Source organism: Chrysemys picta, chromosome 1, assembly GCF_011386835.1.
Source record: "Chrysemys picta bellii isolate R12L10 chromosome 1, ASM1138683v2, whole genome shotgun sequence".
NCBI classification, from domain to species: domain Eukaryota; kingdom Metazoa; phylum Chordata; order Testudines; family Emydidae; genus Chrysemys; species Chrysemys picta.
In genome coordinates, this window is record NC_088791.1 from 77,324,071 (window position 1) to 77,336,789 (window position 12,719).

The window sequence follows — 12,719 nt, forward strand, 5'->3', positions numbered from 1 at the left end:
GAGGATCAGGGAGACCAGAGCATGCTTGCATTATGAGAGGAGAGAGCTGGAGAATGATGGTGGGATCAAGTGAGGTCAGGATGTAAAAAGGATGGGATCACTCTAGGGCAGGTGGAGGGATTAGAGGAGAGCAGGAGGGGGAGATTGTGGTAGGCCTTATTGATCTTCTCTTTGAAATCTGAATGATCTTGAGTGGAGAAGAAGAGGGAGAGAGTTTTAGGAGAGAATCAAAGGTTGTAGTCATCATTTTACTAGCTTCTGGCTATGTATGCCTCGGTTACTTTCTGCAGGACTCTTGCTGTTTTGAATGGATCAAAAAATCTGTGTACACAGTACTCCGTGTTAACCTTTTCCTTAGTACCTTTGTAAGCTTCTGGATGCTTGTTGGTTTAGAGTTCATTTTCATGGCCAGACATCGCATTTCCTTGAGAAGTTTCCATTTTATAGATCTTTCATTCATCTTTGGAAGTTAATTGGGCTCACTGGGAAACTCGTGGACCGTGAGTACATACTCAGGGCAGCTAATCTCTGTTGCCACTCACCACTGCCTGTGCTACTGCAGCTACACTACTTTTAGCACGCTGGGAATCACACCCCTAGCTCCAAGTGTAGATGTAGCCTAAAAATCCCCACTCAGCACACTGCAAACTTTCTAGTTGCCCAGCCCCCCAGTAGGGGAGCAGCTAAAGTTCTGCTGCTGCTGAGCTGCAGAATGCAAAGGCTCAAAACTACAGATTAAATACAAATAATATTCTAAAATATTATTTTCAACTGTGTTTATCTTGCTCTTAAACTACTGACATTGAGTTCCTAGCACTTTAGGTAAGTGTTAATAGTTACACCTCCGGCATTACTTTCCAACTTAAAGTAAGACCAGAAAAATAACTGACATAAAACTAGAGACCTGAAATCACCTCCATATATTTTTTTATGTTTGAAAGATTATTCTTAGACCACACATAATCCTTTAGAGACCCACGCAAGTTGATCCCTCAATTTGCATCTTCAGTAAGCTGACTACTTGAATAAAGTCATCCTCTAGAGTCCAAGTTTCATGAAAAAGGTTGGACATGCACAATTATGAGGATTTTATCTAGCCTAGAGAAGTTTTATATTGATTTAAGAATCACATCCTTTCACTGTGTAAAGCATAACAGGCTGCATCTGTGTGTTGTGCGGGCTGACTGTTAATTGACAGCACCTAAAAATCACTATTGTATTAATGCCAGCTGTAAGAGTTTTCTAATCTTAAATGGTTAAACTGCATGTATCAGGTAGGTAAAGTGTATTAGATTGAAAGCTTAGAAATGATCCCTTAGTGTGTTTTATTTTAATGCTTCTGAAATTATTTGGTTTTCTTGTATTGCATAGTGGTTAGAGCACTGGACTGGGACATAGGGATCCTGGGTGTTATATTTCTGGATCTGCTCCTGGCCCTACTAAGTGACCTTGGGCAAGTCACTTTACCTCTCTGTGCCTTAGTTTCTGCATCTGTAAAATGGGGAACAATGAGACTGACCTCCTTTTGTAAAGTGCTTTGAGATCTGCTGATGAAAAGTACTAAATAAGAGATAGGCGGTGTTATTATTACTGTTATTTCCCTTTGAAAGTAAAAAGTTCCCTTTAACCTGGTATTCCAAGAGTTGTTCATGTTTTGCAAATAGATAGGCCTGATTTTCAAAGATGGTGAACGCCTGTAGCCCCTAATGATATCCGTGGGATTTGTAGGTGTTCAGTACTTTTGAAAATCAGGCCACAAGCTGTCAGAAAGCTAGACTCCTAATTTAAGAATGCTGTCAGGTAAATAACATTTTATTATTATTGATATATCAGATTCCCAAACACATGATATTTGGTATGGGTGGTTTTGGAGGTTCACAAATGGAACAAGAGTGATTAACATTTATTAATTTTTAATGTATTATATTTTTCTAAATAAGTAAAAAGATTGTAGCCGCAAGGAAAATATTTAAGACATTAACACTGAGATTTAAGTGTGTGGATATATTTGAGGGAGAGACAATAGAACAGAATTTTCTGATGCATTACTAAGCAATTACTTCATACCATTTGCCCATTTGAGAAAACAAAAACAGTATTAAATGTAATATGGAAAGTGGCCATTGTGTTAAATAGCTGATGTGATTTAAAAATCAGTTCATACATTTGTCAGTTTAATGTACTTACATTTATCTTGATCATTTCCTTTTTTAAGTAACTGGATGTCAGAGTGTTTTGCATCGCTATGAATAAAACAATTGGCAATATTCCCCAGACATAACACAGTCAGAAATCCAAACCATACATGTAGCAAATTATTAACAATAATTTGGGAAACATAACTTGCCAGTTAAAAAGTACAGTATGTAATTTTTATTATAGCTTATTGTATATGCTACTTCCTCCCTCACTCTCTCCCGTGCTTTCCCGTGACACTCAGAGGTAAGTTTCAGCAGTTGTTCCAACTCTTTATCTAGATTTCCCCCAGAATAAAAACCTTGGCTAATACATAGTTAAGATTGATTATCTTAACATGAAATGACTGTTTGGAAGCAGCTGAAGCTGGAGAGTTGGGACCACCGTCAGCTGAGCTCTGCCAAATTCTTGTGCGACTTTGGGCAAGTCATGTTTGCTTTGGTTCCCTATTTAGAAAATGAGGATAATGATATTTCCTACCTTATGGGGGTAAAGTAAAGATAAATTAATTGTTTGTGAGGCACATAGATGCTGCACTAAGCAGAGCTGTAAGTTCCTACATAGAATTTTATTTCCACAATTACTGCAAAAGATTGTTCTGCAATCTTCCCTTTCTAGACACTTTTCTTCAAAGGGTCAAGATTTTTATTCTAAAAAAGAATAATATTTAAAATATAAAAGTAATCCAGAGGGTTTTGGACTCTTTGCAGGTTAAGTGGATAACACTGGTTTGTTGACTTCCCCAAAAGCATCTTCTGATATTTGCAGAGTTTGATGGTTACTTTTTTACTCTCTGTTATTCTCAAATAACAGTGGAAGATGAGGATCTCTTTCTCATCCCCAGGTAGGGAAGAAGATTTTGTCCACTTGGATACTACTTCAGCTGAGAAATTACAAAGGAGCAAAGAACTTACATACCAATGGCTTCACACACAGGTCGGAGATTATGAAGCAACCAGTTTGAGAAATGTTAAATGGTGAGGTCATTGGCTTTTAAATTAGATTTGTGTATGTTAAATACCTCTTGTAAAGTGAAACCTAGGTTTATTGTCCTAAAACAAACATGGTTTTATAGCCAAAGGCCAGCACACCACAATGCCAGGTCCCAAACAGACTCCCGTTAAACTGTTTTAATAATTCTATGGATCCCTCTTCTGCAACAGATAGTGAATTGGTATGCTACCAGTATGCAATATCTAATGATAAAATATATAAGTAACCTTTCACCACAAACATGAGGAATTGTATTCTATGAAGAATATAGGAAAAATATATGATGTTCTTCACATGGGGCATAATTCTCTTGTTATAGAATAGCTAATTAGATACACTGTACATAGGATAGGTTAAGGAACTAAATAAAACTTTATAAATGGATAATATGTATTTTTATTGTATCTTTGAAACACTGAGAGGACAAATTAAGAAAAAACTACTTTGACAAATCTATAATACATTTGAAAAGGGGGTTGTAAAACACTCTATTCTGTATTAACTTTGTTTTGGTTACTAACCAGATCAAATACAAATATAGATTTCTTAAAAATAATTTTGCTCCTTTAAGATGTTAACATAAACACAGTGCATTTAACATTTCTTATTCATTAAGTCAATATCCAATAAATATTTGGCCATTGAAGTCACTGGGAGCTGCAGATACTCAGCACTTTTAAAAAAAAATCAAGCTAGTTGTCAACATACAATACATTGTTAGTATGCTTATTTAACATATTTTTAAGAAGCAAAAATATTAATTTCTGAAGAAACTACTGTACTGATATATTTTTGCACTTAGAAAAAATAACCTTTCTCTACGTTGTTAAATTGTGTATATCAGATGAGTAAGTAGCAGCAATTTTTTTTTAAACTCTTATCTGTAATATAGTCAATCACGTACCTTAATAGTGAGCTTCATGCACTCCAGGTGCTTAAGGTGATTTTTCACTGCTTTTGATTTTAATGAAAACATTTTGAAGTAAGAAAATATGTCCGCTTACAACAGGAAAAGTTTTAAAATGTGAAGTCACCTCCGCAAATGTGTGTATCAGGGTGCTGGAACTATTTTTTATACTGGGGATACTGAGAGCCATTGGACCAAACTGTAAACTCTGTATATGATGGAAACCACTTCAAGCCAGGAGGTGTGGTAGCACCCCTAGTTCCAGCACCTATGGTGTGTAGTACATTAATATTAGTACTAGAGATACAAGGTGGGTGAGATAATATCTTTTATTGGACCAACTTCTATTGGTGAGAGAGAAACTTTTGAGCTTATACAGAACTCATCTTTAGATCTCTGTCACATCTGTGTCAGAGTGTCACATCCTGGGACCAACACAGCTACAACGCTGCATATAGATATTGTGTCCAATCCTGCGTCAATTGAAGTTAGTTTCAAAACTCCCATTGACTTCAGCGGAACACAATGTGTAAAACAACTGATAGATATAAACAACTTAATTGTGACAGAAGGTAAATATAACAACTGATTTGATAAGATCTGGTAATTGTGAGCCTGAACCAAAGCCCACTGCAGTCAAAGGGAGTCTTCACTTTCTTCAGTGGGTTTTGGATCAGAGTCTATGGCTGTAATTTATACACATTCAGTAAACTGCTATATTTTTTGTTTCCAGTCATTTACTGATTTGCATTTTGAGAACTGCATCTTTGGCTAGCTTGAAATAACTGATGACTATATTTGAGCTTCTCAGATGCTTCAAAAATAATATGCCTTGATATAAAATAGAAATAATAATTGATCATATTTAGCTGAATATGTTGCTTTCTCTATTGAGCAATAGTACTTCCAAGAAGGTATCTTATTGAAATCAGTATACTTAAGGTGTTACTGAAGTATTTGCTCTGGTTTTTGTCACTACACAGCAATCGCTTCTTGCCTGACTTAGATCCAGACATACTCAATGGTGGACGAGTTCAGCTAGTGGTAAGATGTTTGTTTCACTGTAAAACTTTATAGAATCACAACTTAAACCTTAATAGCTGATATTTCCAAATGTATGTGCAGTATGAAAAACAAGCATGATCTTTTTTTTTCTTGACTATAATCCTTTTATTTAGATTCTGACTTTGCAATCAGATCCACATGCCTGAATCTTGGCAGAGTACCATTGAGGTAGTGGAGTTGCACGTGGGCACAAGAATGCACCTTCACCACAGAGGCATAATTTTCCTATGGAAATTGATATTATTTTTCGTTTAAGATTAAAAAACAACATTGAATTCATTTTAAAACTTCCAAATACAGCTTTTAAAAAAATTCCTTTAGACTCCAGTTCAGGACAGCATTCCTATTCAGGAAGAGCACTATAAAGCATGTGCTTAAGTGCTTTGCTGAATCAAGGCCTACATCTGTTTCTGTCATATGTGTTTAAATGTGCTTAAGCCATATAAAGAGGTCACAAATGTAAACTACTCCAATGTGTTCAGAGCATTGTTTACTAAAAGGTGGTAAGTTGGATTTCAACATTAATAAAATGTAGTGATTATCACATAACCCATAAAATTATATTTATTCCTAAAATTTCTATTCTATAAGCAATAAAAATCCAATTTTAAATCTTAAAATTCATTCCCCCTATTTGCCTTTTCTTCCTTTTCAATTGAGATTTAAAAATATTCTGAAGTATTTTCTGTAATGGGTTATTCTGGGATTTTGTTTGTTTTTTGTAAACAAAATGATGCAGGTTAAATTCAAATATGTCTTTGAGGAAAAGGCTCAACATCCAGATAATGGTTTTGAGCAGTTTAATAGTGCCTGTGTTCTGTAGCTGGACTTAAATCACATGTGATTTAAAAGCTTAGTGCAGAACCCTGGGGGACACCACTATTTACCCCTCTCCTTCTGAAAACTGACCTTTATTCCTACCCTTTGCTGCCTATCTTTTAACCAGTTACTGATCCATGAGAGGACCTTCCTTCTTATCCCATGACAGCTTACTTTGCTTAAGAGCCTTTGGTGAGGGACCTTGTCAAAGACTTTCTGAAAATCTAAGTACACTATATCCACTAGATCCCCCTTGTCCATATGCTTGTTGACCCCCTCAAAAAATTCCAGTAGATTTGCTGAGGAATGATTTCCCTTTACAAAAACCATGTATGGTGAAGTGATTAAATTGTGTTACAATAGCACTCAAAACTAAGGTTATTGAAGATAAATAGTTTATTGATTTTTTTTCCCCCTCATCCAGACTGTTAATGACAATTTTTAAGATGTGTTCTCCATTTGGACTCTCTCTGCCACTTGTGTGCACTACTTACACTCTCACTTATGTATGAAGAAAATACAGGTACAGATCTCAACTGGCATAAAGTGGCATAATTCCATTGAAATCCATGGTGGTATGCAGAATAGCTCCCAACTCAGAATCTGGCTCATAATTTACCAGGCCAAACCCCCATTTTCACATGCAAATCATGCACAAATGGTACATGACTGAAATATATATTGAGGATGAGAGCTTATCCCTACTTTTGTTCCTTTGAACTGGGAAAAAGGGCTGGAGCTACATAAAGAGGTTCTAGAAGCCTCAAATTCACCCAGGCACAGGAATTCAGAAGGCAGCCACAGGCCCCCCCATCAAGGACCCCTTCACAAGCCCTGGAGAGTTGGGTTGGAAGTGGTACATGGGAGTGTCATGTGGGGGCAGACCACATCCAGTAGCACCATCATCCATTACTTATCCTCTCAGGACTGTCTGAATTATGCCAGATGTCTTTCCAGCCCCTGGATTAACCCAAAATCAGGTGTCCAGCAATGTGGGTTAAAAACTCTCTCCTGATTCTGTACTCTGTGCTGTATATGAGAAGGTATGTCAACACAGGGATTAAAGACCTACGGCACTGCTGTGGCTGGCCAGTGGGAGCCGCGACTGGCCGAATCTGCAGACGCGGCAGGTAAGCAAATAGGCCCGCCAGGGGCTTTCCCTGAACAAGCGGCAGACCGGCTTTGAGAACCACTGGTCTAGACGTTTGGGCTTGGGCTGGGGCCTGAGCTCTGGGGCCCAGCTTGAGCACAAATGATAGCATGAAAAAGTTGAGTAAATAAATATCAAGTGGTGGTTGTTGTTATTTTTACTGAGTCATGTCTAAAATGTACAGGACATTTTCCAAATATAGAAGATGACACAGTCTCCTCCCCAAAGGGTGCACAAAGCTGAGGTCCACTTGAAATATGGTTCAGTAATTATTTTATTACATTCTCTCCAATTTATTTACATGGAGAATACAAAATTCCACCTGAAAAATTTCTGATTGCTGTTTTCTTGATACGGCTTTAATAAGTGTCAGGATTGTTTATTATTTCTCTTTAGTACAAGATCTGTTGTTTGGATCCAGGTTAAAGATTGCTTTCATAAACTAGGTTGCCTTTCTGTGGCTTTTGTGAGCAGTAGCTATGATTGGTTTTAGAAAGGGGATAAAACAATAATTACCTCCAATCTGAAATGGTTCTTAATCCAATGATATTACATATGGATACACATTATGTAATTGTTCATAAACGTATATACACATAGCTAGACATTAGCAATATATAGTAAGCAGTTTTATCCACAAAATAGCTGTGCGATCCCACAGCAAGAACGGAAAAGTTCTTCTTCAAGTGATTGCTCCTGTTTATTCCACAGTAGGTGTGCATGCTGGCCATGTGCACTGGTGCCGGAAGTTTTTTCCCTTAGCAGTACCCGTAGTGGGGGAGCACCACTGCGACCCCTGGAGTGGCACCTCTATATTGCGCTATAAGGGGAGCTGCGCACTCCCCCCACCTTCAGTTCCTTCTTGCCGCCAGTGAAGGTAGTCGGAACTTTGTGCTCCAGCTCTGCTGTAGCGCGTCTAGCCTTAGTAGTACAACTCTTCTTCATAGATTATTTCTCTAGTTAGTTGCCTGGCTGGGGGCATGCCCCGTGCCCCAGGCTTCAAGTCGTGCGACTCCTATTGCAGTTCTATGCCCAGGAGCGATCCGTACTCTGTGTCTTCGCTGTCTGGGCGAGACTCACGTAAGTGAGCGTTGTAAAATCTGCAGATCGTTCAAACCTAGAACGAAGCATGAAAGAGATATCTGACTCCGGGCTCTGCTAATGGAGTTGGCATTGGCCCCGGCACTGGTGCGCTGACCTGACTCGGCGCCGGGCACCGCATCCTCGGTACGGAGCGATGCTCCATCCACCATTTGGCACCGCTCGCTAGCCAAGAAGCAATGGAAGACCCAGCGGTGCCGAGAGAAGGCAGGGGTGAGGCCAGACCTGAGTTGGGCACCCCACAATCTCCCTGGGGACCCAGACCTGTGACTCGCACTGAGTGGAGTAGTCCGGCCCCGTCCGCGTGTGCCTCTCCTGCGGTGAGAATACCGTCGATGCCGGAGGCAGCACAGGCAGTGCATGATATCCTCGCCCCTCTGGTATCTGGTGCGCCGCCTCAGATGGGCCCTCGATCCCGAGGGAAGCTGCTGCTGGGAGGTCACCAACCCTCCCCAGTTCGGCATAGCCCCCACTCCGAGGATGAGGTATCTACCTGCTCCGCAAGGCCATCTTGTAGCCTGTGTCAGACGTCCACCCCGTTGGAGGGTTCGCCTGAGAGGGAGTCTCGAGGGTCCTCCGCCTCCCACAAAAAAGGGTTGCAGGCACCGAGACAAGAGGCATCGACGCGCCTCTTCCCAACGAAGTTATAGGAGCAGGTCGCAACGCCGTCAGTATCGACGCTCAGATTCAAACATTCGCTCTAGCAGATGGCATGCTCAAAGTTCTTCTCGACAGTCACCGGCACCGAGGTGTCGTAGCCATGGTCGCCAAAGGGAATCAAGAAGCAGTTCCTCCGATGGATACGGGTGTTCGTCGTCGAGGTCTAAATCTCGAAGCTGGCACTGACATGGCCGTGGATGCTCCTGACACTCGTAGGGCACCGTGCGTTCTTCCACGACTTTGGCTTCGGCACCCAGCCGCTCATCCCTGGGCAGTGCCACTCCTCCTGATCAAGCGGCCCTACTAGGTCCACAAGCGGGTCAGTGACAAGGGGCCCCTTGGCAAGGGCAGTGGTGTCAGTGGGCACCATGGCCCCAACTACCCGCACCGGCGAGACCCCGTTCGGTGGCTGGGGCATCGCAGGTACACTCAGCATCCCCGCCTCAGCATCGGGAAAAGTCAACCGGCACCGAACCAGCGGCACCGCTCCTGGACTCAGACTTGGGGGTTGAGCCCTCAGTACCGCCCGACGCCCTGGGGACAGATCGGGTCCCCTCACTGGCACCGGATGAATCCATAGCGGCACCACCACCCGCCTTGCAGGAAGATTTTAAGGCTCACCAAGAGCTCCTTAGGCGAGTGGCCTTGAATCTCCAGCTTCAGGCTGAGGAGATGGAGGAGCCATCTGACACGCTGTGTCCTCCTCGGCACAGGGCCATGTGGCCCTGCCTCTCCACCAGGGGGTGGCCAACATATCGACGTCGCTTTGGCAAACCCTGGCTTCCTTGGTGCCAATTTCTAAAAAGGCGAAGAGGAAGTACTTTGTGCCGGCAAAGGGTCACGAGTACTTATACTCTCACCCGGCGCCCAACTCTCTGGTGGTGGAGTCAGTTAACAACCGAGAAAGGTATGGTCAACCCGTGCCCACCCCCAAGGAAAAAGATGCCAGGAGACTCGATATCTTTGGCAGGAAGGTTTATTCTTCGGCGAACTTCCAGCTCAGGGTGGCAAACCACCAAGCCCTACTGAGCCGATATGATTTTAATTTGTGGGATCCTTCCCAAAGTTCGAACCTCTTCTCCAGGAAAGGGACAAGAAGGAGTTCAGAGCTTTAGTCCACGAAGGAGCTGCGGCGGCGAAAGCGGCCCTCCAAGCAGCTTCGGACGCGGCAGATACAGTGGCCCGTTTGATGGCCTCGGTGGATGCCATGCATAGAGAGTCCTGGCTCTCGCTGTCAAGGCTGTCCACGGAGTCCCAGTCCCTCATGCAGGACCTGCCTTTCGACGGGAAGGCCCTGTTTGCGGATCAGACAGACACTCGTCTGCATGGGATGAAAGACTCCCGCACCACCCTGCAAACTCTGGGTCTATTTGTCCCACCAGCTAAGGACAAACCCAGGCCACAGATCTTGGCTCCTCCAACTAGGGGCAGATATGAGCCCCCTCCTAAGAGGCCGAGGGAGCAGAGACATAGGTCCCAGTGCCAGTCCCGCTCGGCCCTGTGACCTGAGCCCTCCAAGGGCAAAAGGCAGGGGAAGAGGCGCTTTTGACTCTTTGCGGGGGGCCACCAGGCCTGTTGTCAGGGGAGCCCCCCAGTTAACAAAGTTTGTGTTCTGCAACCATTTATCTGCCTTCCGAGTGCAATGGTCCCATATAACGTCAGACCAGTGGGTCCTCAGCACCATTTCCAGGGGCTACATGTTGCAGTTCACTTCGCCCCGCCCCCCCTCCAGCACCCTCGCCCTTGGAGATCCCCGGGGATCCGGAGCACGCCCTCCTTCTAGACCAGGAGGTGACGCACCTCCTCACCTTGGGCGCGGTGGAGAAGGTGCCTCAGAAATTCCAGGACAGGGGTTTTTACTCCCGGTACTTCCTGATTCCAAAGGCAAAAGGCGGGCTCAGGCCCTCCTAGACCTGCGGAGCCTCAACCAGTTCATGGTTCATTACAAGTTCTGCAGGTTTCCCTGGCCTCTATTATTCCATCCCTACACCCAGGGGATCGGTTCGCAGCCCTGAACCTCCAGGATGCGTATTTCCACATCCATATTTTTGAGGGTCACAGGCGCTTCCTCCGCTTCCTGGTAGGGCGGGACCACTACCAGTTTACGATCATTCCCTTTCGCCTCTCCACGGCCCCCAGGGTTTTTACCAAATACATGGCGGAAGTGGCAGCCTACTTCAGGAGGGACGGGCTGCAAATTTTCCCCTACCTGTATGACTGGCTGCTCAAAGGCAAGTCTCGGTCCCAGGTGCAGGCCCAGATAAAATTCCTGCTGGCCACTTGCGAGAGTCTGGGCCTAGTGGTGAGGGAGGACAAGTCCATGTTAGTACCGGTTCAGCGCATACATTTCATAGGAGCGCTGTTAGACTCGGTGGTGGCAATGGCCTCTTTCCCCCGGGAAAGGTTCCAGATGCTCAAGGGTCTCATAGCTTCCGTCACGGCCTTCCCCGTGATGATGGCAAGGGTGTGCCTTCAACTCTTAGGCCACATGGCAACTTCACCTCTGTGGTGCGACATGCCAAGCTCAGAATGAGGCCCCTCCAACTATAGCTGGCCTCCCAATATTCCCAGGCCAGAGACGGCCTAGACAAGGTGGTCACATTACCTACCAACATAGTGGCCGACCTGCAATGGTGGTCCCGCCCGATCAACATGTTACAAGGGATCCCCTTCCGAGAGACCCCTCCCTCACTAGATCTAGTGTCGGACGCCTCGGACCTGGGGTGGGGAGCCCATGCAGAGAGCTTCCAAACCCAGGTCGACCTCGGAATTGTCCCTGCACAAAAATGTCCGGGAACTCAGGGCGGTGCGCCTGGCCTGCGTAGTGTTCAGCCTGCACCTACGGGGAAAGATGGTCAGAGTCCTCATGGACAATATGACTGTGATGTATTACATCAATAGACAAGGGGGCACACACTCCTCGGCCTTGTGCCAGGAAGCCCTGGACTTATGGGAATTTTGTATAGCCCACGACATCTCTCTGTGGGCTTTTCACCTACCAGGCATGCGCAATATGCGAGCTGATCACCTCAGCAGGGTTTTCTCCCACCCGGATCTCCTCTCCCAGGAGAGGGGATGCCTTCTCCATCCCAACCTAGCTGCGCTTCACTTGACAGCTATGGTTGCTCCATGGTTAAACGAGGAGGAGGGAAGGTGTTCGGAGGATTCTGCTGGAGAGCAGAAAGCCGTCTACCCAACGGACCTTCCTGGCCAAATGGTTTAGGTTTTCTAGGTGGGCGGGAGAGCGGGGCGCCTCCCTGTCGTCTGCATCCTTCCAATTTATTCTAGATTACCTCTTGTCCCTTAGGACCTTAGGACCTTAGGTCTAGCTCCGGCCTCCATCAGGGTACATTTAGCGGCCATTTCAGCCTTTCACCCTCCGGTGCAGGGTTACTCGGTGCTTTCCCATGAGATGACCTCCCTCTTTTTAAAGGGACTAGATCCTACATTTCTGTACACCAGGGCCCTGGTCCCGCAATGGGATATGAACCTAGTGCTATCCCGCCTCACGGGCCCTCCCTTTGAACCCTTGGCCATGTGTTCTTGGTCCCACCTGTCCTGGAAAGTAGCATTCTTGATGGCTATCACCTCAGCCCGTTGGGTCTCCGAGCTTAGGGCCTTGACCTCGGAACCCCCGTATACAGTCTTCCATAGGGATAAGGTCCAGCTTCGCCCACACTCTGCGTTTCTCCCCAAGGTATTCTCCGCCTTCCATATGGAATAGGACATTTTCCTACCAGTACTCTGTCCTAAGCCCCATTCCTCCAACGAGGAACGCCACCTACACACACCAGACATATGTAGGGCACTGGCCTTTTACCTGGACCG

The 12,719-nt window shown here is 44.7% G+C and overlaps 1 protein-coding gene across 2 annotated transcripts in view; it reads left to right on the top strand.

The window, feature by feature from the left end:
- The window catches only part of LRRIQ1 (leucine rich repeats and IQ motif containing 1), a 158,422-nt gene that overhangs the window by 115,516 nt on the left and 30,187 nt on the right, over positions 1-12,719 (top strand). For both annotated transcript variants that reach the window (XM_065559974.1, XM_005279152.5), the window contains exons 24-25: positions 3,041-3,173; positions 5,080-5,140. In XM_065559974.1, the coding sequence (XP_065416046.1) occupies positions 3,041-3,173; positions 5,080-5,140 (194 nt within the window). The remainder of the gene's footprint in view (positions 1-3,040; positions 3,174-5,079; positions 5,141-12,719) is intronic.